The 25,703-nt window shown below is 40.9% G+C and overlaps 1 protein-coding gene across 1 annotated transcript in view; it reads right to left on the minus strand.

The window, feature by feature from the left end:
- The window catches only part of LOC126354676 (cilia- and flagella-associated protein 45-like), a 119,873-nt gene that overhangs the window by 44,774 nt on the left and 49,396 nt on the right, over positions 1-25,703 (minus strand). Inside the window, exon 5 of the mRNA XM_050004479.1 lies at positions 8,318-8,428. Coding sequence (XP_049860436.1) covers positions 8,318-8,428 — 111 coding nt within the window. The remainder of the gene's footprint in view (positions 1-8,317; positions 8,429-25,703) is intronic.

Genomic DNA, 25,703 nt, shown 5'->3' on the forward strand with positions numbered 1-25,703 from the left:
GGCAGCACCTCAATTATTTTCATGTATATTGATAAGCCAGAAGATGAAGACATTCATGATCACACTGTGCAGAAAAAGAAGTGAAGCATAAATTAGTGAGTTGGTAAGCTCCTCTAATATGTAGACCTGTTGGTAATCTCTGAGGGAGAGGAGCAACACTGTGTTTGAATCAAAAACATGCTCTCCCTACTTTCCTCCCAAAAGAGTATGCACAAACAGAAACGATATTTTTGCGATAGATACCTAAATTTTCTTACCATGAGTGAGTTTCTAGAAATGCATCTCATTGACTGCTCGAGCCAGGAGCCAGTATATATGGAAACATCGACTGAAGATAATAGGATCTTAAAGTTTAAGAATGTCCACCACCAGGAGCGATATCCTTCCAGCTTTATGCTGACTCGAGTAGCTTCTAGCTCCTATGATATGTTGTGAAGGCAACAGGTATGCCTCCCATACCAACTTCACTGAGTGGTATGTGCTATATGTGGGATTGTATCAAACTGTATGATCGAATGGTAGTCGTAACAGACTCGAAACTTAGATCAGAGATAATTCTGTGAGGTGATTACTGGCTGACCTCAAAAAACTTACTTACATGAGAGGTTGATTGCATTGGTGAAAACGTACCCATGACCAACTTGAAGGAAAATGATGCCTTGTATGACCAGGCTGCTGTTGGACAGAGATGTGGAAGATCCACAAACAGACCAATGTAGTTTACAACTTGAAATACCAGCTACCACTGCACATTCATACCTTTTTCCACAATTTGAGCAGGTAAGATAGCCACTTTCCAGTTCAACACTAGGGCGATTTCAGGTTTAAGAATGATAAGGTCAGTGTCATCCCTGATGCTGTTCAGAATTACATTTCCTTTTCGAAGAGATTCATACCAAGAATAACGCTATGATTCCTGTATTTAATCTGTTTTATGCAAGTGTCTTTTCAGAAACTTGCTGAGACGATGCAGCAGGCGGATATGCGCATCACAAGTCATTCATACCAATGAAGCAAAGTTTTAGCTTGTGACGGGGTTCTTTGCCAAGCAAATACCTGGATTCGATGGTGAGACTCCACAACACTACATTGTCCAGCACAATCTCATTCTTCGGGCCAACAGGCAGTGCTATGACGAACGTAAAGTGAGAGCACATGGCGAATGTTCGACAGGAGTTCTGTATCCCTTATTTAGGTGAATATGCTAGGTTATATGTGAACATGTACGTAAAACTACTGCTCGTGGATATCTTCAAGAAGTTCTGGAGTGAATACGTGTATGTGGATACATACTATTTGCATCCTGCCTTCTGTTTCACTGCACTGGGAATTCTGAGGGACATAATATTAAGGTAGATGCATGTCAGCATTCAACTGTTGATGGCTGTGGATTTTGCCAGTGCATGCACAGGTGCGCCAAAGCGAATCACGAGCGAATGAGTGAGGAGGAGTACAGACCTTCTGACGATTTAAGTTACACTCTTTACCTGGATGTAGTACACCTCTACAGGTACGCCTTGGAGAAAGTCTACCAGCTGTAGGTTTCTGTGGCTGCCTGAGGAGGGAATCGCCTGTCTGAAGGAAAAGGTCAGACTTGTGGATGAGGAAAAATGGTTCAAATGGCTCTGAGCACTATGGGACTTAACATCTGAGGTCATCAGTCCCCTAGACTTAGAACTACTTACACCTAACTAACCTAAGGACATCACACACATCCATGCCCGAGGTAGGATTCGAACCTGCAACCGTAGCAACAGCGTGGTTGCAGACTGAAGCGCCTAGGACCGTTCGGCCACAATGGCCTGCTGTGAATGAGGATGTGATGAGGAAGACGTTCTGTGGGGTAGAGCTGGAATATTCCATGAATCTGTATGACGAGCACTGCAGCTTGCAGCTACATGTGGAGCACCTAGTCCCACAAGACGGTTCCATCCCGAAGCTGTTGACGACGCTGGGAACAAACAACATTATATTATCCACTCCAGAGGCCTCCAGCAATGTCTCAGGCTGGGGATAGAACTTGTTAGATCACTTACAAAACATAATTCAAGCAGTGTCTCTGGTTGCAGAAGTACATTGATTTAAACAATCAATCTTGTGATATGTAATTTTAAAAAAAGATTTTTACAAGTTAATGAACAATTTAGCTCTCGTAGAAATCGTGGAAAATGTTAGAGAATACTGTGAAATTATTTTGGTTTACTGGTGGGATGCTTGATATGTTGCAAGAGATTACATCGCCAGGCCAAATTTCAAATGTGTCACCTCTTCATGAACAACTAGCCACTGTGGAGATCGCCTAGGTTTCAGTGCAGTTCACACAACCAGTTTGTATCGGTATGTATGTTCTGAACCTCTTCGAAGTGCACATGTATTGCTTTGACTATGACTTTGTGAAGCCAAACTTCACCGACCACAAGTTATTTTATATGGGCACAGGTAGTTTCCTCTGCTAGGTGAAAGATTGCATATCATACGAAGTAATTAGATACAATCACGAAAAATTCGACACTTCTCGAAATGTGGGCAATAATCCTTTTGGAATTAACACCTCAAAACACAAAAGATTGTCAGTCTGAAGAAGGATGAGGCGAAAGTTTTGCACATTGTGGAATTTTTGGGGCTCAGATCTAAGATGCTTGTATTCCTTATAGACTCAGATCCTTTCACAGACAGGCTAATGGTGTGCAGCTAGTGGCCTCAAAGGCTCTCACAACTGAAGATTTCAAGAGGTGCCACCTCGAGGGCTTTGGCGTGTCTCCACCTGGTAATCTTTCGATTGAAAGGCCATGAAGTACATACTGTGCTGTAGCTGAAGGTAGGACTGTCCCATCATGACGACGAACAGTTCATATGTGGTGACAGAGTCGGCACTCTCTCGTAGTCATACTATTCGTTGAAGTGATTCAGTGTGTGACTGTATATTTATCTGTAAATAGTTGATGGGTGGGTGTATAAGGGAGTATGTGTAGAATAGTTGGATGAACTGTTTGTCATAGTTTTGTGTATGTGTGTGTTGTGTGTGTGTGTGTGTGTGTGTGTGTGTGTGTGTGTGTGTGTGTGTGTGTGTGTGTGTGTGTGTGTGTGTATGTTTGTGAGTATGAAAGCCTCATTGCACACCAGATGTGCAATGAAAGCCTCATTCCACACTACATGTGTGTATATATTGTGTATGCTATGTACAGGGAAGGGAGTGAGACAGGGTTGTAGCCTATCCCTGATATTATTCTATCTGTATATAGAGCAAGCAGTAAAGGAAACAAAAGAAAAAATTGGAGTAGGTTTTAAAATCCATGGAGAAGAAATAAAAACTTTGAGGTGTGCCGATGACATTGTAACTCTGTCAGAGACAGCAAAGGATTTGGAAGAGCAGTTGAACGGATGGACCGTGTCTTGAAAGGAGAATATAAGATGAACATCAACAAAAGCAAAAGGAGGATAATGCAATGCAGTCGAATTAAATTGGGTGATTCTGAGGCTATTAGATTAGGCAAGGAACCGCTTAAAGTAGTAATTGAGTTTTGATAATTGGGGAGCAAAATAACTGAGAATGGTCGAAGTAGAGAGGATATAAAATGTAGACTGGCAATGGCAAGGAAAGCGTTTCTGAAGAAGAGAAATTTGTTAACATCGAGTATAGATTTAAGTGTCAGGAAGTCATTTCTGAAAGTAATTGTATGGAGTGTAGCCATGTATGGAAGTGAAACATGGGGAATAAATAGTTTAGACAAGAACAGAATAGAAGCTTTCAGAATGTGGTGCTACAGAAGAATGCTGGAGATTAGGTGGGCAGATCACATAGCTAATGAGGAGGTATTGAGTAGAATTGGGGAGAAGTGAAATTTGTGGCACAACTTGACCAGAAGAAGGGATCGGTTGGTAAGACATATTCAGAGGCATCAAGGGATCACCAATTTAGTGTTGGAAGGCATCGCAGAGGGTAAAAATCGAAGAGGGAGACCAAGAGATGAATACACTAAACAGATTCAGAAGGATGTCGGTTCCAGTAAGTACTGGGAGATGAAGAAGCTTGCACAGGATAGAGTAGTATGGAGAGCTGCATCAAACCAGTCTCTGGACTAAAGACCACAACAACACAACCATGTACAGACTGCACATTATGGGTGCTTGTAAATATTGCGTATAGATCTGTGTGAATGTGATTTGCTCTTCGCCTGATGCTGCTAGTACCCATTTCTCATGTATATACAAACAGCAATCATTGACTGAAATATATTCAGAATGGTCACAAAGAAAATGTAAAAACTGCATACATTGCAAATAGAATGAAATGTAAATACTTAAATTGTGAAAGTAATGTAAATATTGAAACCAATCATTAAGTAATGATTATATGCGAAATGTAGTATTTATGTTCTTCTAGTTATAGTGTAAATAGTACCTGAGATTATTAGTGTTAAAGAAAAATGTATATAGAAGCAAATTACAAGAAAAATAATTTTTTGTAAAATAATCTTGTAAATAAACCAGAATATATTGTTGTTAATAAACATACAAAGGAAATTAATTGTCCATGTTAAAGAAAAAAGTGTCAATAAACAGTAAGTTATCTTTTTTATATCAGTGTTACATTTACATTTTCGCTGGAAAGTACAACTGACTAGGCTCATACAATAACTGAACTGTAGCGAGAGAATTATTCTCCACAATCCAAAACTTTATTTGCTATTGTTTATGATAAACCTGAACATCTCTCCCATGATGCTCAAATGTCAAATGGAGTTGACGGCTTTCCCACCAATTTTGTATCATATGACTCCTATCGAGTTATGTCATGGTCTAGTCAACACACCTAAAATGTATGGGTAGGACAGGGGGTTCCCCTGAATGACTTGAACATAACTCACACAACTGACTAAGAAGTGTGGGGGCTGTTGTGGATGACCTTCATCGGTTACTGGTGGTTCCTTTGGGGGGAGGGGAGAGGAGAGTGGGGGTTACCATGGAGTCCAAGCGTGTAACCTGACACTGGATGCATAGTCTGACACCAGATGTGATTAGATTGTCATCTGTTCTTGAACCAGCACTGACAACCTATTGCTAGTATACCACTTACACACTAAACTCACATTGTTTAGTTCCAGTTTGACAGACTTAGAGTAATTATGGACAAAGTTTAAACCGATTGTAAATCATGCTCTGGAGACACGTGAGCCAAGTAAGTGGATTAAAGACTGAAAAGGCCTATAGTGGGTTAACAACAAAATTCGGTAAATGCTGAGGAGGCAAAGACTATTGCACTCTCAATTCCAAGGAGAACGCCCAAATGACGACAGGCAAAAGATAGTGGAGATTTTTGCGTTTGTAAAAAGATAGATGCAGGAAGCATGCAACAACTACCATCGTCATACCTTAGCAAAAAAAATTTCTGAGATCCCAAGAAAATTCTGTTCCTACACAAAATCTTTGAGGGGATTGAACGCTTCTATCCTCTTCATTCATTAACCAGTCGGGTGTGGCACAAGAAGATGACAAAAAGAACACCGAAGTTTAAAATTTCGCGTTTAGGAGATCGTTCCTGCAGGAGAATTTTACAAACATACTATCACTGGACCATCACATGGACTCCCGAATGGAGGACATAGTAATAGGAATCTTGATGCAGAGAAAACAACTAAAAGAGTTGAAAACAATTAAATAACCGGGTGGGGATGGATCCCAATTCGGTTCAGAAAACGTACTTTACGGCATTAGTCCCTTATTTAGTTTGCATCTCTCAAGAATCTCTCGCCCAGCCCAAAGTTTCAAGTGACAGGAAATAGGCGCAGAAGATTTCCGCATAGAAGAAGGTTAAAATAACGGATCTGAAAAATTACAGACCAATATCCTTAACAATAGTCTACTGCAGAATTCTTGAACATATTGCCAGTTGGAAGATAATAAATTTCCGCGAGGTGGAAAAATTTCTGTCCACAAATTTTATAAAGCATCGCTCGTTTGAAACTCAATATTCTTTTTACATATGATATCCTGCGAACAATGGATGAATGCCAACAGATAGATTCCGTAATCATCGATCTCAAAAAAGCGTTTGACACAGTGGCTGTTAGTGAAGATATGAGGATATGGAATAGGCTTCCAGATACTTGAGAGGTGAGAAGACTTGCACGGCGAGTGTGCTTCAAAGACAAGGGTAATGCCAGTAGCGCCTAGGGAAATGTGATATATCTGCTATTATTCTCTGTACAGAGTAAAGAAAACGCTGCACTTGGAGGCTGTCATGTGATTCTTCATCATGATTGAAGACAAAAGTTTCTCTATCTAAATCAGACTGGGTGCATTTTGAAATATATATATATATATATATATATATATATATATATATATATATATATATATATATATATATATATATGGAAAGCTGGCAGAACTGTCACATCACGCAGCACATCTGAATGTACAGAGAAAAGTACATAGCGCCAAACTACTGCTCCAGTTGTCGTAGCTCACTGAGTAAACTGCTGGGACATAAAACCCTTACCCACCAGGTAACTATGGTTCGAATCCCAGGCAAGTTCCTTTTTTTTATTTTTTAGATGTCTGTTGCCTAGCAGGACATCATTTTGTCATATGACAATAGCCAATCGCATGACAGTGTAATCCATTTAACTGCACTCATGTGTCTACTAACCACACATTGCAGAACCATATAACTGATCGTGTCAAGTTCATGTAGGGCAGCTTCCCGATGGTACAAAACGATGAAGACGTCGATATCACTTTTGGTATTGTGTGCATTCGATAGCCAGTTGCTGCAGCTGCTCATGAGTATGCTGCATGGTAACCTAAAACGTGCCATCCTGTTAAGAATGTCTTTCGTCGACTGAAGCAATGCCTTCAGGACACCATTAATCTTCATTCACAACTAATGGACAGAGCTCATCCACAGATTACATGTTCTCCACAAAGAGAGGACCTAATTCTTGAAACCATTTACCAATTTCCTTGGCGCAGTAGCAGTGGTATCTATTTATTTATTTAGCATCCATTCCATTGTAAAAACGACATTGGACTTTGTCATAAACAGAAATAAGTTAACAATGCAGTACAAAACTGAATTGCATACAAAAATAAAACAGTAAATTTACATTTTGTCAAATGTCGCAAGGCACTTCAAAATATCTCAATGATCAGTTGAAGTGTTGCATAATGAGCTGCATCCACATCATTACACATTAACTCAACACCAGTGGCCAGAAGACTGCATTCGATGAGTTCATTTTTCGAATGTCATTTAACGGCCAAGATTGCATAACATATAATTTTTATTTAAGACAAGTGGTTTCAACAGACTATGCTGTCATCTTCAGGTCTTAAAATCTGCCATTATAAAACATGTTCATTTTACACTGACCTTGTGTACAAGATGTCAAATGGATAAAAATACCACATTATAAAAGGTTTGTCATCACTAGAATATTTAAAAACATAAAGCACTTTGTGCAACCAGCTGTGTCCATATACATATTGCTCACAGTTTCTTGTTGCATCATAAAAACATGATACACAATAGGACAACTGTTTACGTATGCTAGACAGATGTTATTAACAATGTGATTCAACTTTAAATGCCATATATTCGGTACAACTGTAAGAGTTGTTTTTGTATTCATACCAATGTCCGTTGATGTAACCAGCTGCTTTCCTCCTCATTCATATGTTGAGACTGACGTGTTATTCAGTCACACCTAGTGACTGAATTTGAGTATTCTAGCGATATTTCACATTTTAATGTCACTTTTAAAATTTTCTTAAGTTGTATGCTGATATTGCTGTATAAGGTACAACTATAAGAATGTGTCAGTCTCAACAAGTGAATGAGGATGAAACCAGCTAGTTACAGCAATGGACACTGGTATGAATACAAGAACAACTATATCTTTGGAAAGAGTGTGGTGGACATAAAAATGAGCTGACATTAATTTATATCTTATAGGAAAAAAATTGATAAACATACTGCTAAACAAAATTACAAATTCAGAATGCTATTTAACAATAACTAATTGTAATATGAATAAAGTAGATGAAAAGCACATGTAACAGAGCAATGTTTGTTGGATTGGGCATCTCCGACCCATTAAAATTACCTTCTCAACAACATCAGGAAAACTGAGTATGAAGACAGATAGAGTCAGTGATTTAATATTGATTAAACAGTGTTTGTTATTTAAAAACTGCATGATACATGCAGCAGAAGAGCGAAGAAACTTTTACTTGAAAACAGAAACCTTTTTGTCAACAACAGAAATGAGAAGTGAAGAATGAAAGTTTCTAAAAATTAATTCTGGTTACATACCTGCAGAAGCAAAGCATTTTTGGAACCAAGAGGCTCCTTCAATCTACTGCCAGATAAATAATCAATTTCATTACGAGCTTCATCCACGTATTTCATCAGATTCTTTGTACACTGGAACCAAAAAACGTTCAAAGTTCATATATGATAATGTCTATAACTGCTCTGCGTCATTCAGAAATCTAAATGTTATAAGTATCATTCAGTCAACTACAGTCAGCAATAAACGAATGCTGTCCATGTTGGGAATATTACTCTTGTATGTTCTCAGAATCAGATGGTGTGTTAGTGAAGACGTTAAAGTCATATTCAGGAGAAGTTAAGTTCAAACTCTTGCAGAGCCATTGTAATTTAGGATTTTCGTAGTTATCATATGTTTATCCAAATTCCAGGGTTATTCCTTACAAAGCACATACCTGATTTTCTTATCCACCCCTCTCTACCTGTAAATTGTCAACTGTATCTAATAACCTCAGTGTCAATGGTGGATTTAAGTGAAAAGACTTTTTCCTTTGTGGGCGTGCATGATGAAACACACACTGAGTAAGTGTTTCAGTAATTGTTTCCAGACAGTAGTGGTGAATCACAAAAAAATTTTATCTCAAGAAAAAGTAAAAGAACTGATAGCAAACGTTTATTTCCATGCTGCTGCACATACATGCTGGTGACGCCGAAATCCTCTTGCTTCGCCTGTGTATAGTGGATGGCCCCACGTTTGATTCCAAGACAGAAATGGATGTTGTGAGAGTAAGACGAGATAACTGTGATGGCCAACTTGAATGAATGGAGTTGAGTGATCATTAATCAGACGGATGTCTACAGAGGGCCTCTGGCTGACTACTCAAGTCAAACTCAGAAGGTGGTTACTCAGTGTGTCTGACTAAGACATTATAATTTTTTTCGTTCGTCTGTTCATCCATTCGTTTGAACCATGTGTGGTTTAAATGTTAATGGAGCCATCTAGGGATGTCACCAATAAACTTAAATGAGTCTCTATGTGATAACCTTTATGTAAGTCAGTGCCAGGAGTGAATAACATGCTTTTTTTATTATTTAGCAAGGCTTCCGATCCAGAGTTTATACCAATTAGGCTCCTTTCAGAGTATCCTGATGCAATAGCTCTGTACTTAACAATCGAATACAACCGCTCACTCGATGAAAGGTCTGTACCTAAAAACTGGAAAGTTGCACAAGTTACACCAGTATTCAAGAAAGGCAGAACGAGAAAGACATTAAATTACATGCTCATTCCACTAACGTCGATATACAGCACGACATTGCAACAATATGAATTATGTCGAAGAGAACGGTCTACTGACACACAGTGAACAGGGATTTAAGAAACGTCGGTCTTGTGAAACACGACTGGCAATTACACACACGAAATGTTGAGTGCTATTGACAAAGGATTTCAAATTGATTGCGTATTTCTACATTTACAGAAGTTTTTTGACACTGTACGTCACAAGCAGCTCGAAGTGAAATTGCGTGATTGTGGAATATCGTCTCAGTCATGTTACAGGATTCGTGATTTCCTGTCAGAGAGGTTGCAGTTCATACTAACTGATGGAAAACCTTCGAGTGAAACAGAAGTGATTTATGGCGTTTTCCAACATAGTGTTACAGGTCCTCTACTGTTCCTTACCTACATAAACGATTTAGGAGACAATCTGAGCAGCCACCTCAGGTTGATTGCAGATCGTGCTGTCGTTTATCGTCAAGTAAGCTCATCAGAAGATCAAAACAAATTTTAAAACGTTTTAGGTAAGATAACTGTATGGGGTGAATATTGGCAGTTGACCCTAAATAATGAAAAATGTGAGGTCATCCACATGAGTGCTAAAAGGAATCTGTTGAACTTCAGTCACACAATAAATCAATAATATCTAAAGATCGTAAATTCAAGTAAGTACCTAGGAATTACAGTTATGAAAAACTTAAATTAGAAAGAACACATAGAAAATGTTGTGGGGAAGTCGAACTAAAGACTGCGTTTTATTGGCGTAACACTCAGAAGATGCAACAGATCTACTAAAGAGATTGTCTACATTATGATTGTCCGCCCTCTTTTGGAGTACTGCTGCGTGATGTGAGATTCTTAGTAGATAAGACTGATGGAGCCTATTGAGAAAGTTCAAAGGGCAGCACGTTTTGTATTATCGGGAAGTATGGGAGAAAGTGTCACTGAAATGATGCAGGATTTGGGGTGGATATCGTTAAACCAAAGGGGTTTCTCATTGTGGCAGGATCTTCTCACGAAATTTGAATCACCAACTTTCTCCTCCAAATGGAAAATGTTTTGTTGACGCCGACCTACTTAGGGAGAAAGTATCATCACAATAAAATAAGGAAAATCAACTAGCCGTGTAGATGTCGACGTAGATAGGTACACTATTTGATCAAAAGTATCCGGTCACCTGGCTGAAAATGCCTTACAAGTTCGTGACGGCCTCCCTCGACAATATTGGAATTCATTATGGTGTTGGCCCACCCTTAGCTTTGATAACAGTTTCCACTCTCGCAGGCATACGTTCAATCAGGTGCTGGAAGGTTTCTTGCGGAATGGCACCCCATTCTTCACAAAGTTCTGCACTGAGGAGAGGCATCGATCTCGGTTTGTGACGCCTGGCACGAAGTCGGCCTACCAAAACATACGAAAGGAGTTGTATAGCATTCAGGTTAGGACTCTGTGCAAGCCAGTCTATTACAGGGACCTTATTGTCGTGTAACTCGATGGTGTTGAAATATGCTATTCCCGAATTGCTCTTCAACAGTGGAAACAAGAATGTGCTTAAAACATCAGTGTAGGAATGTGCCGTGATAGCGTCACGCAAAACAACAAGGGGTGCAAGCCCCCTCCATGAAAAACACGACCACACCATAACACTAACGCCTCCAAATTTTACTGTTGGCACTACTCACGCTGGCAAATGACGTTCACCAGGCATTCGCCAAACCCAAAACCTGCCATCGGATCGCCACATCGCGTACCGCTATTCGTCAATCCATACAACGTTTTTCCACTGTTCAATCGTCCACTGTTTACGCTCCTTACACCAAGCGAGGCGTCGTTTAGCATTTACCGGCGTGATGTGTGGCTTATGAGCAGCCGTTCGACCATGAAATCCAAGTTTTCCCATCTCCTACCTAATTGTCATAGCACTTGCAGTGGATCCTGATGAAGTCTGGAATTCCTGTGTGATGGTCTGCCTATTACACATTAAGACCCTCTTTAACTGTCGACGGTCTCTGTCAATCAACAGACGAGGTCGGCCTGTACGTTTTTGTGCTGTACGTGTTCCTTCACGTTCCCACTTCACTACCGCATCGAAAACAGTGGACCTAGGGATGTTTAGGAGTGTGGAAATCTCGCGTACAGACATATGACACAAGTGACACCCAATCACCTGACCACATTCGAAGTCCGTGAGTTCCGTGGAGCGCCCCATTCTGCTCTCTCACGATGTCTAATGACTACTGAGGTTGCTGATATGGGGTACCTGGCAGTAGGTGACACCACAATGCACCTAATATGAAAAACGTATGTTTTTGGGGGTGTCCAGGTACTTTTGATGACATAGTTTATAGTGATATGCTTAAAGCAGTTGATCTGTGAAACGACAGAAACCATTTTGACGTGATATGGGACAATTACTCATAATGAAAATACATAAATTAGGATCTAGATTTATTACGCAAGAGCCGACCAAAGTGGCCGAGCGGTTCTAGGGGCTTCAGTCTGGAACCGCGCGACCGCTACGGTCGCAGGTTCGAATCCTGCTTTGGGCATGGATGTGTGTGATGTCCTTAGGTTAGTTAGGTTTAAATAGTTCTCAGTTCTAGGGGACTGATGACCTACGATGTTAAGTCCCATAGTGCTCAGAGCCATTTGAAGCATATTACGCAACACAGACATCATCATAGTTTCAAGGTCAAATGTTTCTAAACTAACTGCATTGGATAGTTATTTTCTGTCTTCATTTTAACTGAGTTTATCTGAGTTTTACTTTCTTGAACAAACATCATTCAGCTTAATTCTTCGTCATAGAACATCAATCACAAACACTAAAAGTAGAGCTCTCTTTATTAATTATCCATTTATCTTTTATTTTGTATATCTGTTTATTTCATTATATATTTGTTTATTTCATTCTAGCTAACACATAGATAATTCTACTGCAGAACCACAGTCGTAAGTTATCCGAGAGTAGACGTGTGAAGCTCGATCGTACGACGTTATAGCTACTCTTTTTAGACGATACCATGCATTACCTGATTACCTGAGGTGGGGATAACATCAGGAAAGGCGCAACTGGTTTCTTCGAATGGTTTTTGTTTACAGAGCAACTACGCAGCAGCAGATAAGAGTTAGGTAACGTCTCATTTGAGGTTTTCTCGTCTGGAATATGAATCTAATTCCTTTAGAATTGCAACTGTAGTTATAATACAACAGCACTGTGTAATCCAGGTCCCAAATCTACTGCATAATTGGCAGATTGTGTGGGGGACCCGAGCATAAGATGTGCGTGTGTGAGAACTGGTAGCAGTGGTTAGGTGTGAGGAAGCTGGGCGCAGAAGTTAAAGAGAGAAGAAGAGCCATGTGCAGTGACTATCGACGGGCATGAGCGGCAGTGCTGGACGTGGCAGTGCCGGTCATCGGTCACGACTTGCAGTTCATCAGCATCGGCTTCAGCAGCATCTACAGTCTTGGCAACAGCAGTACAGCACAACCAGCAAGCATGACAGACACGTTAAGTTCATGTGACGATAGTGTAGGTAGGTACGAATCTCCAGGGCCATTGTCAGTGACTGAGTTTCCAATCATTAAGCAATCACACGGTCTTCTGTGTGGCTCAGATAATGCTAGTGGACCAGTTAAAAAATCTGAACGTGGTAGCAGTGATCTACATCTACATTTATACTCCGCAAGTCACTCAACGGTGTGTGGCGGAGGGCACATTACGTGCCACTGTCATTACCTCCTTTTCTGTTCCAATCGCGTATGGTTCGCAGGAAGAGCGACTGTCGGAAGGCCTCAGTGCGCGCTCGAATCTCTCTAATTTTACATTCGTGATCTCCTCGGAAGGTATAAGTAGGAGGAAGCAATATATTCGATACCGCATCCAGAAAAGCACCCTCTCGAAACCTGGACAGCAAGCTACACCACGATGCAGAGCGCCTCTCTCGCAGAGTCTGCCACTTGAGTTTTCTAAACATCTCCGTAACGCTGTCACGCTTACCAAATAACCCTGTGACGAAACGCACCGCTATTCTTGGGATCTTTTCTATCTCCTCTGTCAACCTGACCTGGTACGGATCCCACACTGATGAGCAAAACTCAAATACAGGTCGAGTGTTTTGTAAGCCACCTTCTTTGTTGATGGACTACATTTTCTAAGGACTCTCCCAATGAATCTCAACCTGGCACGCGCCTTACCAACAATTAATTTTATATGATCATTCCACTTCAAATCGTTCCGCTCGCATACTCCCAGATATTTTAAGGAAGTAACTACTACCAGTGTTTGTTCCGCTATCATATAACCATACAATAAAGGATCCTTCTTTCTATGTATTCGCAATACATTACATTTGTCTGTGTTAAGGGTCAGTTGCCACTTCCCGCACCAAGGACGATACTACTGGGGCAAATAGTCCGAAATCAAATACAGTTGAAGTAACTGTGACTGATTCAACGGTGTGGTTAAAGGAAGTTTTGTGAAACTTGAGCTCTAACATCGGGGAAATGCTGTCTAGTAGGGGAGCAATGCAGTTTAATATGGGGGCTTTGGATACTGAGCTAAAGAAAACTAAACTCCGCCCGAACAAGCAATGAAGGCCGAACGGTACCGAACGGCTGCCGTGTCATCCTCAAACCAAAGGCATCACTGGGCGTGGATGCGGAGGGGCATGTGATCAGCATACAGCCCTCCTGGCCGTGTGTCAGTTCGGTTATCTGAGGGGAACCGATGTAACCACTGCGGCAAGGACATTATCCGAGTACTGAGTTAGATTCAGTAAAAACAGAGATAAGTTCTGCAAAAACAGATCTAGGTTCAATGTAGAATTCAGACACAATTAAGCAGACAGTGTAAAATCTGAGGTGGAAAAAATTAAGTCTGATATTACATGGAAGATTGATTCACAACAGGAATCTATAACGGCAGATGCAGAGGAGATTTCTTAGGAGGTTTGCCTGGTTAGCACCAGAGTCGATAGAAAACAAAAAGATTTCAGGTAAAAGTTGGAAAAAGATACGGGAATAGCTGGATGGTAACTTTAAGAATGGTGTGTTGAGGCAAAATACGGTTGAGGAAATGACCATTAATCGGTTAACAATTTGTCAGCTAGAGGAGTAGAATGTGAGAAAGAGATGCTTACGAACAGAGAACATTTTGTAATGTAATGCGTGTGAAATCTTATGGGACTTAACTGCTAAGGTCATCAGTCCCTAAGCTTACACCCTACTTAACCTAAATTATCGCCAGCCGGAGTGGCCGTGCGGTTCTGGGCGCTACAGTCTGGAGCCGAGCGACCGCTACGATCGCAGGTTCGAATCCTGCCTCGGGCATGGATGTGTGTGATGTCCTTAGGTTAGTTAGGTTTAATTAGTTCTAAGTTCTAGGTGACTGATGACCTCAGAAGTTAAGTCGCATAGTGCTCAGAGCCATTTGAATCTAAATTATCCTAAAAACAAACACACACACCCATGCCAGAGAGAGGACTCGAACCTCCCCTGGGACCAGCCACACAGTCCATGACTGCAGCGCCTTAGACCGAGAAAATTTTGAATCCATATATATTAAAGAAGCTGCGCAGTATGAACAGCAGGGCAGGATTAAATTCTTCAGCAGCATGTCACACTACTACTGTGGTAGTTGTTGCATGGGTTACTTCAAAAACGACAAAATACTTTGCAAGTACGCTATTTTGTCGAAAGTCGACATGTTGAGAAACGTGGCTGTTGTACTATAAGGTTTATAATTTATAAAAGAAACAGCTACCAGCCACATGTATGGTTTAAAAAGGTTTATTTTCTTCAGACCATGACCGGTTTCGGATTTTTCTTTACAAATCCATCTTCAGATGGCAGTTACAAGCATTCGTAGTTGGACCTAGTTTTGTTTTTGTCATTCGTTTGCTGCACTGGGAAAGAAAAGAAATATTTTTGTTGTCATATCGGTAATGGTATTTATACGAAAGATTTACTTCTTTTTCAATATCTAATTGCTCATGAGATAGTTTTTTAACCTTGGTGAACGTGCAGGTTAGTGTACTTACGTGCTGTGTAGTTCTGCCTGACGAAATATTCGTGCGTTTTTGTTTTCGAATGAAAGCTTAATACACTTTTCAATATGCACTGTGTGAGTGCTATTCCAGTCAACTGACGACACTTTCAACCTCATCATCTTAATTACACACGCAGCACACATGAATAACATTTACAAAACGTAGCCCAGCTTCATATTACAAACGAGAACAATATTTGCAAAGAGCTTACAGTCATAACGATGTTAACTTACAGATGCTGTATAGTCAATATGGGTACAGTAAAATATCTCTTTGCTAGTGTATGAAATTAATCTAAAACAGAATAAAATAAAATTACATACAAATAAGATTACAAACATTATATGCAGTACAGAATTACTGTGTGTTAACTAATTAGTTGTTACAATTGTGGGAGATAAATTCTAATATTTGACATGGTAAGCAATGCACATGTTTTCGTTATGCAATTTTTCAATGACATATAAGCAGTTTCTGGGGCCTATATACTGAATGTTTTTAATGGAATATTAGGCTTAAGTTATTTAGGAAGGGGGTGTTAACTGACTCTGTCTGTTCATTCAGAATGAGATCAGGGAACCTGTTTTTATGTGTATGAATCTCAATCTCCCCTAGGAGATTAAATGTGAAACCCTTGTTTTTGAAGTGTAATATCTGCAGGTTGTTTTCTACACTCCTGGAAATGGAAAAAAGAACACATTGACACCGGTGTGTCAGACCCACCATACTTGCTCCGGACACTGCGAGAGGGCTGTACAAGCAATGATCACACGCACGGCACAGCGTACACACCAGGAACCGGGGTGTTGGCCGTCGAATGGCGCTAGCTGCGCAGCATTTGGGCACCGCCGCCGTCAGTGTCAGCCAGTTTGCCGTGGTATACGGAGCTCCATCGCAGTCTTTAACACTGGTAGCATGCCGCGACAGCGCGGACGTGAACCGTATGTGCAGTTGACGGACTTTGAGCGAGGGCGTATAGTGGGCATGCGGGAGGCCGGGTGGACGTAATGCCGAATTGCTCAACAAGTGGGGCGTGAGGGTCTCCACAGTACATCGATGTTGTCGCCAGTGGTCGGCGGAAGGTGCACGTGCCCGTCGACCTGGGACCGGACCGCAGCGACGCACGGATGCACGCCAAGACCGTAGGATCCTACGCAGTGCCGTAGGGGACTGCACCGCCACTTCCCAGCAAATTAGGGACACTGTTGCTCCTGGGGTATCGGCGAGGACCTTTGGCAACCGTCTCCATGAAGCTGGGCTACGGTCCCGCACACCGTTAGGCCGTCTTCCGCTCACGCCCCAACATCGTGCAGCCCGCCTCCATTGGTGTCGCCACAGGCGTGCCAATGATGGTCGTATGCGTGTTTGGCGCCGTGCAGGTGAGCGCCACAATCAGGACTGCATACGACCGAGGCACACAGGGCCAACACCCGGCATCATGGTGTGGGGAGCGATCTCCTACACTGGCCGTACACCTCTGGTGATCGTCGAGGGGACAATGAATAGTGTACGGTACATCCAAACCGTCATCGAACCCATCGTTCTACCATTCCTAGACCGGCAAGGGAACTTGCTGTTCGAACAGGACAATGCACGTCCGCATGTATCCCGTGCCACCCAACTTGCTCTAGAAGGTGTAAGTCAACTACCCTGGCCAGCAAGATCTCCGGATCTGTCCCCCATTGAGCATGTTTGGGACTGGATGAAGCGTCGTCTCACGCGGTCTGCACGTCCAGCACGAACGCTGATCCAACTGAGGCGCCAGGTGGAAATGGCATGGCAAGCTGTTCCACAGGACTACATCCAGCATCTCTACGATCGTCTCCATGGGAGAATAGCAGCCTGCATTGCTGCGAAAGGTGGATATACACTGTACTAGTGCCGACATTGTGCATGCTCTGTTGCCTGTGTCTATGTGCCTGTGGTTCTGTCAGTGTGATCATGTGATGTATCTGACCCCAGGAATGTGTCAATAAAGTTTCCCCTTCCTGGGACAATGAATTCACAGTGTTCTTATTTCAATTTCCAGGAGTGTATATTCTCAACTGAATGATTGTTTTCTGCAAGATGGGTGGCAAAAGCAGATTTGCTTAGGTTTTCCAGACGTAGGGCATCAAGGTGTTCCTTGAATCTTGTTTCAAAAGCTCTACCTGTTTGGCCAATGTAGAATTTAGGACAGTTGTTACACTTGAGTTTATAAATTCCAGATCTTTTATGGGGTATGCTATTGTGTGGGAGTGACTCTTTGTTGGAGTTTGTTATTAGTAGAGAAACTGATTTTGACATTCTTCTTCTTGAATAAGTTGGAAATTTTGTATGAAAGTGGGCCTATATATGGTAGGGCTACATATTTTACTGATTTTTTGTCGTTCATAGTTGTTGTGGCTGTTGCTTGTTGAAAAGACTTATTGCTAGCAATTTTTTCCTTTGTTTTTTGAGAGAGTGTCTCTATGATTGAAGCATCATAGCCATTATTTTGGGCAATTGATTTGATTATGCTGATTTCTTTGTGCTGTTAAGTAGGGGTGAGGGGGACTTTATGCATACAATGTAGCATTGACCGGAAATTAGCCATCTTATGTTGGTTTGGGTGGCAGGATGTATTACTGATGGTAACATCTGTGGTTGTTGTTTTTCGAAAGATACCAAAATGGCATTTGTTATTTATGCTTGATATTTTGAGATCCAGAAAATTGATGCTATTATTTATTTCATGCTTCACTGTGAATTTGATGTTGCTGGGTAATTTGCTCAGATCTTCAGCTAAGGCATCAATTTCGATGCTGTTACCATCAAAAAGTAATAAAGTGTCATCTACATATCTCCTGTAGTAAATTATTTTACTGTTCATTTGATTATTGGATGAGAAGAACTTTTGCTCAAGATGGTTAATGTAAATATCAGCTAATAATCCAGCAAGACTGCTACCCATTGCAAGGCCATCATTTTGTTTATAGACTTTATTATTGAAGGTGAAGTAATTATTAGACAAGACGAGTGTGAGGATCTCTATTAACTCATATATTTCTGGTAGATTGATCTTTTCATGTTTTAGGAGGTTACTTTTTATTACGTTAATTGTTTCATCTACTGGGATGTTAGTGTATAAGTTTACAATATCTAGTGAGGCAAATCTAGCTGTTGGTGGTATGTGGATGTTTTTGATATGTTCTATAAGGTCCACTGTGTTTTTAATTGTATAACTATGTTCGAACATGTAGTAAGTGGTAAGGAGATCCTTCAATTTTCTGGTTATGTAGTATGCTGGGCTGTTCACAACAGGGCGTATGGGGGAATTTTCTTTGTGGATCTTAGGCTGTGACCAAAGTTTCGGTGCAGTTGGATTCATGGTAATGCAGTCCCGAATTTCATATTTATTTAAGAGGGGTTTAAAACTGTTGAGTAATTTACGAAGTTTAGCTTGAAATTTTGCTGTGGGGTCTGATTCCAGTTCTGTGAAGTTATTGGACTGAAAAAAATTCTAAAGTTTTTTCAATGTATTCTGATTCACACAAAACAACAACTGAATTTCCTTTATCAGCATTTACCATGAGAGCTTTGTTAGCAGTAAGTTTATCATTGATATCTTTAAGAATTTTTTGTTCACTATTAATTATATTATTTTTTGAAAGCAAGTGTTTAGTGATGAATTTGTTGGCTTTATATGACAACGCATTTTTCTCATTAGACTTAAGTTTGGCAGTGTCACATGCCAGTTTTGTAGCTGCTATTAGGTCTTTTATGTTCTTATTAATTAATCTTGGAGCAATGATATGCTGGAAGCCTTTATCTAAGAGGTTAAGTTCATTGGGATTGAAAGAAATATCTGTTGTGTTTACCACTCTATTATAGAATATGTGCTTCTGCAGTTCCCCAGTGTTACGTGGTTTCTTTAATTTGAGTTGAATGAGGGATTTTAACTTCTTCTTGTGCCTAGAGGAGATTTGCTGTTGTTCTCTGCTAAGAGCATGATTAATATGGTGTGTTACATATGTGAACTGTAGAGGTGAGAGACTATTTCCTAATTGTAAATGCAGCTTGTACATAGATTTATTCAGCTTATCTTTCTTCTTATATTGCAATTTAATTTCTGTTTTTATCCAAATAGTTTCACATTTTACTTTCGCAAGCTTAGCAGCTTTTGTTTGACTATTGAGCTTAAGTTTAAAATAATTTGGGGTCACTTTTTCTAACAGACATCTTCTGTTGAATTTTATGTTGTTAATTGTTTTCATTACATCAATCTTATATTTTTTGAACGCATGTAACATTCTCATTACCTGGCTAGGTAAGCTTAACGCTATTTTGTCGAAAGTCGACATGTTGAGAAGCGTGGCTGTTGTACTATAAGGTTTATAATTTATAAAAAAACAGCTACCAGTCACATGTATGGTTTTTGTTATTCGTTTGCTGCACTGGGAAAGAAAAGAAATATTTTTGTTGTCGTATCGGTATTGGTATTTTTACTAAAGATTTACTTCTTTTTCAATATCTAATTGCTCATGAGATAGTTTTTTAACCTTGGTGAACGTGCAGGTTAGTGTACTTACGTGCTGCGCAGTTCTGCCTGACGAAATATGCGTGCGTTTTTGTTTTCGAACTAAAGCTTAATACACTTTTCAATATGCACTGTGTGAGTGCTATTCCAGTCAATGGACATCACGTTCAACCTCATCATCTTAATTACACACACTGCACACACGAATAACGTTTACAAAACGTGGCCTAGCTTCATATTACAAATGAGTGATGGAAAATACCTTGCAGTGCTGCACTTGCTGCGTGAATGGATTACGTTGTGTGAGGAATGTCAGAAGAGGTAAGATTTTAATTCGAGAAAAGACATCTTGAGGGTAATGCACAATCCTGGATGGTAACGTGCTTGCCTTCCATGCAGCAGGCTCAGGTTAGATTCCAGGTCGGGTTGGCGATTTTCTCCCCTCGCGGACTGGGTGTTGTGTTGTCCTCATCATCGTATCATCCTCGTCACCAGCGCACGAGTCCCCAATGTGGATTCGACTGAAATAAGATACTCACTCGGAGGCCGAACTTCCCCAGATGGGGCCTTCCGGCTAGCGGTGCCATCAGAACATTTCATTTCATGGGCGGATTTAATGAGTGCTTGATTCACTACCTTTGGAGTGCTTGAACGTTGTTCCCTGAACAAATTCTGGAGTGGAGCGAAACAAACGCGACTTCAGAATGACTTCCTAAAGCAGCCAGTTTCAAACACGGCAGTGACTCGATGCAATGTTGATAGTAATTATTCGTCTAGTGGGAGTGTTGATGGAGATCGCAACGCCCAAGAAAAGCTCACTAAGTTTTACAGTGACATCTTGTCCACAGCCCGACAAATTCCATCGTTGAATTTTTATGTTGTTTTGAGAAACTTGAACAGGCGTTGAAATTCTAACCAGATAATGCGAACAGTAGACAGTGAAATGAGTATCAGAACGGAAATCACATAATGACCAAAATAATTATCATAGCAATAGTAACAGTAATTGGAACAGAGGAAATGGAATGGGAATTTTGACAACGAAAATCAAAACGGAGAACGAAGACTTGAGGTGCAGGAGCCTCACAAAATGCAATGCCAGAATGCGACGTCGGGAAACTAGAGATTGCCGCATCTCAGGTTTGGAGATGGCGAAATAAAGTGGCATTTAAAAGGATACGTTAGTTTAAAAAGTCTGTTGGTGACGAAAATTCGGCAAAGAAGCCACAAATGGTGAAAATGGAGGTATTGTATAACGTGTAGAGAAATTCGATAAGGATTTATGTTGTGAAAGGGAAATGATTGATGGAATGAATGCTTGTTTGTTGAAAACTTCTGCGATCAAATGAGAGGTTGAGTTGGATATGAATTAGGTGAAGGAAGAATGTGTGATAAATGCTGATGAGGCACTAATCAGTAGCAACGATTATAGTAATACAGGTGAAAATAATGTAGATGACCGTGTGTCATCAGAAATAAGCGAAATTCTCTGTGAAGGCGACGTACCTGTAGACTTGTCAGCTAGAGATGAATTTTGTGTTGTATTGACGAAAGTATGTGGAGCCGACGTAGCAATGGTCTCATCAGTTGGTGAAGGACTTGATTATGAATCGGTACTTAAAGAGAGGTAAAGGAGATGTTTTAGGTGCTGAAGTTGCGAAGGTTAAAGTTAGTGATTTATGTGTCTCAGAGGAAGGAATCAGTGCATTTATTTTTACTGAAGGAAGTAAAAATTCCTTTCCTATCTTACTGATGGAAGTGAACCGATAGCTCTTGATGAAATCATGAATTATGGATTGCTGTGGAAGCATGAACATGAAAGTAATGTTTTGGATAGTAGGCCAGGATGCATAGTGCGGAGAAACCTGAGAGGAGCGAAAATTTAACGGAGATAAAGAGAGATCCGAGTTTGGCGGAATTCGTGTGTACTACGAATTCTAATGTGGATCGATGCAGTATGTGATGGTACAAACCCTCGTTACTAGATGAATATTTCTAGTGTGCAAGGATTGCTATATGGAGAGCGAGCGCACTACATGGTGCGCAATACGCGGAAAGATTTACTTCTTTTTCAATATCTAGTTGCTCATGAGATAGTTTTTTAACCTTGGTGAACGTGCGCCCGCGCGAGATTTGCAACGGTCGGTGGGTGGCCACGTGGCCTGCAGCTTGGGGCATTGTCTGATTTTTCGCACATTACGCGAAAACTATGTAACTTACGGTGAAGAGCGATGCGGCAGTGGATTGTGGTCATCAATATGCACCTTCTGAAAGATTGATCTTTATTTCAAGTCACCAGACGCAAAAGTTATAGTAACCTTAACTGGTGAGATTGGTACTTAAATAACAAGGGGGTTGACATCCGAGCCTATATAAGCGAGCGGCCATCTTGGGCGGAGTCAGTCATTGGTCAATCGTTTTGGAGGATGGGTGGCGAGCGAGCCTCACTTGTGGGTGGCCCATGTGGTCGTTTAAGTAAGAATTTTTCGCGCCGATTTATTTCGACAAAGAGTATTGTTTAATAGTGCAAAAGCATTTATTCGGTGAACTGGAAGTGCTACGATTATTTGTGTGAGTACGATTTACGAGGTATACATCGTCGTAAGTGAACACGTGGAAAATTGTGATTTCGCACCAAAACTGTTAGGACAAAGAGGACAGTGGAATTGATTGAATAACTTTCGATTATAGCAGCCTACACTACTGCTATTGGGGGCTTGAAGTCAAATTATTATTATAGTAAAACTGTAAACCGTCTCACCAGTGATAATTTCATTGTGTGAAAGAAAAGGACAACGCCAATAAATAGTGATTTAACTGTGTCGTGAAAAACTGATTTCAATATAATAATCGCTAATTATTGTTCCCTTGCATAAACTGTACTTATGTCTGAGTGAATAATTAATTAAAAAACTGTAACAAATGGGCGGGTGTGGAAGTGTACTAATGCACCAAGTGTGGAAATCATCCCCTGAGAGCCAAAATTTGCAATAACATTTTTTGACCAGCATTTGTATATACATTTTCGTGTGAGGACGCTGCAACCGCACTTCTTCTTCTTTATTTACTGCCCCGTCGCAAGTAGCAGCAATTTATATGACTTACCGGAGGAAATTGACGGAGTTATTGGTGATAATTTCTACAATCTATCGACGAATGTAATGGATGTTTCAAGTTACGGTCCTATAAGTTATCGGCGGATGTTAACAGAGTTATTTGTAACACAGTTCGTGATGATTCGGCGGAAATAAGTGAGGTTTTGTGTAAGAGAGACGAAGACTTAAGTTCTGTGGTTAATTGTGAGAATGTTGCAGCTACTGATGTCCTTAATTCAGAGGAAGGAGACAATACATTTGATTCTGAAGCGGACGTTGAAAACAAAGGATTCTAAGGAGTAAATCTAGATGCAACAGATGATTTGGAACAAGATCAGGAGAATCTAGGAATGGATAATGATACTGATGGTTGTACTCCAGAAAAACTTCAAGAATCACAGGGTCCATTTTGTAATTGAAAAGATCCAGAGAGAATTATACACACATAAAAAAAGTGCTGCATCACCCCAGTTCCCAGAGCTTCTGAAGACAGACGTTGACTGTGGATGTTGTATTACAGACACAGTCCCTTTGACTGTTCAGGGATATCACTAAACCTACCCAAAGATATAAACAAACATTCATGAGCAGCGCCTATTAGCGGAGGGAGTCCGGCAGCCGATCAGTTCTAGTCATTCCATCAAGAAGAAGGTACACAGCTCATGTTGTCTGTAGTTCAACCATGCCTACGGTCAATACCGCTGTTCGATCGCGTCCGCATTGTTACTTTATGACAGGAAGGCCTCTCAACAAGGGAAGTGTAAAGGTTTCTCGGAGTGAACCAAAGTGATGTTGTTTGGACATGGAAGAGATACAGAGACACAGAAACTGTTGATGAGATGCCGCGCTCAGGTTGTCCAAGGGCTACTACTGCAGTGGATGACCGCTATCTAGGGATTATGGCTCGAAGGAACCCTGACAACAGCGGCACCATGTTGAATAATGCTTTTCGTGCAGCCACAGGACATTGTGTTACGGCTCAAACTGTGTGCAATAGGCTGCATGATGCGTTAACTTCGCTCCCGACGTGCATGGCGAGGTACATCTTTGCAACCACGACACCATGCAGCACGATGCAGAATGGCCCAACAATATGCTGAATGGACCGCTCAGGATTGGCATCACATCCTCTTCATCGATGAATGTCGCATATGCCTTCAACCAGACAACCGTCAGAGACGTGTTTGGAGGCAACCCAGTCAGGCTGAACGCCTTAGACACACTGTCCAGCGAGTGCAGCAAGGTGGAGGTTCCCTGCTGTTTTCGAGTGGCATGATGTGTCGCCGATGTACGCTGCTGGTGGTCATGGAAGGCGCCATAATGGCTGAACAATAAGCGAATGTCATCCTCCGACCGATAGTGCAACCATATCGACAGCATATTGACGAGGTATGCGTCTTCATGGACGGAAATTCGCGCCCCCATCGTGCACATCATGTGAATGACTTCCTTCAGGATAACGACATCGCTCGACTAGAGCGGCCAGCTCGTTCTCCAGACACGAAACCTATCGAACATGCCTGGGATAGATTGAAAAGGGCAATTTATGGACGAAGTGACCCACCAACCACTCTGAGGGATCTACGCGGGGTCGCCGTCGAGGAGTGGGACAATCTGGACCAACAGTGCATTGATGAACTTGTGGATAGTACGCCACGACGAATACACGCATGCATCAGTGCAAAAGGAGGTGTTACTGGGTATTAGAGGTACCTTTGTGTACAGCAATCTGGACCACCACCTCTGAAGGTCTAGCTGTATGGTGGTACAACATGCAATATGTGCTTTTCATGAGCAATAAAAAGAGCGGAAATGATGTTTATGTTGATCTCTGTTCCAATTTTCTGTACAGGTTCCGGAACTCCCGGAACCGAGGTGACGCAAAACTTTTTTTGATGTGTGTATATTTGACAATTTTAGTCACCAGATACATCTACAATGATTCTTTTCTGCAGAAAGAAAGAGAAATATAAAGCATTGTCTGTATGACTTGACTTCCAGAACCGAGGTGACGCAAAACTTTTTTTGATGTGTGTATATTTGACAATTTTAGTCACTAGATACATCTACAATGATTCTTTTCTGCAGAAAGAAAGAGAAATATAAAGCATTGTCTGTATGACTTGACAATACATCTTCCAAGCTAGAATATTACAGATTCTTTGTACTGTATTTATTGTCTTTGATCATACGAATACATCTCCAGTGATAATCTTTTTCAGTGATGCAGTTTTCATTTTTCACAATATTGCAAAGAGAATCCTTAAATTGATACAATACTACAGATATTTTGTAATTTATTGACAACATAATCGAAGAACAGTTAACATGTATCCACCATAGATAGTATCCCGATAGGAATCCATATTGCAGAGAGCGAGTTGACCGCAACTGAATGCTTCAAGTTACTTGGCAGAGGTACTGCTGCATATGCAGGTGGAATATTAAAGGCGGGGCTGACTAGCAGCGAGAATCCAAGACTTCGAATGCTACCACTGGTTCTGTG

Source organism: Schistocerca gregaria, chromosome 3 (genome assembly GCF_023897955.1).
Source record: "Schistocerca gregaria isolate iqSchGreg1 chromosome 3, iqSchGreg1.2, whole genome shotgun sequence".
Taxonomy (NCBI): Eukaryota; Metazoa; Arthropoda; class Insecta; order Orthoptera; family Acrididae; genus Schistocerca; species Schistocerca gregaria.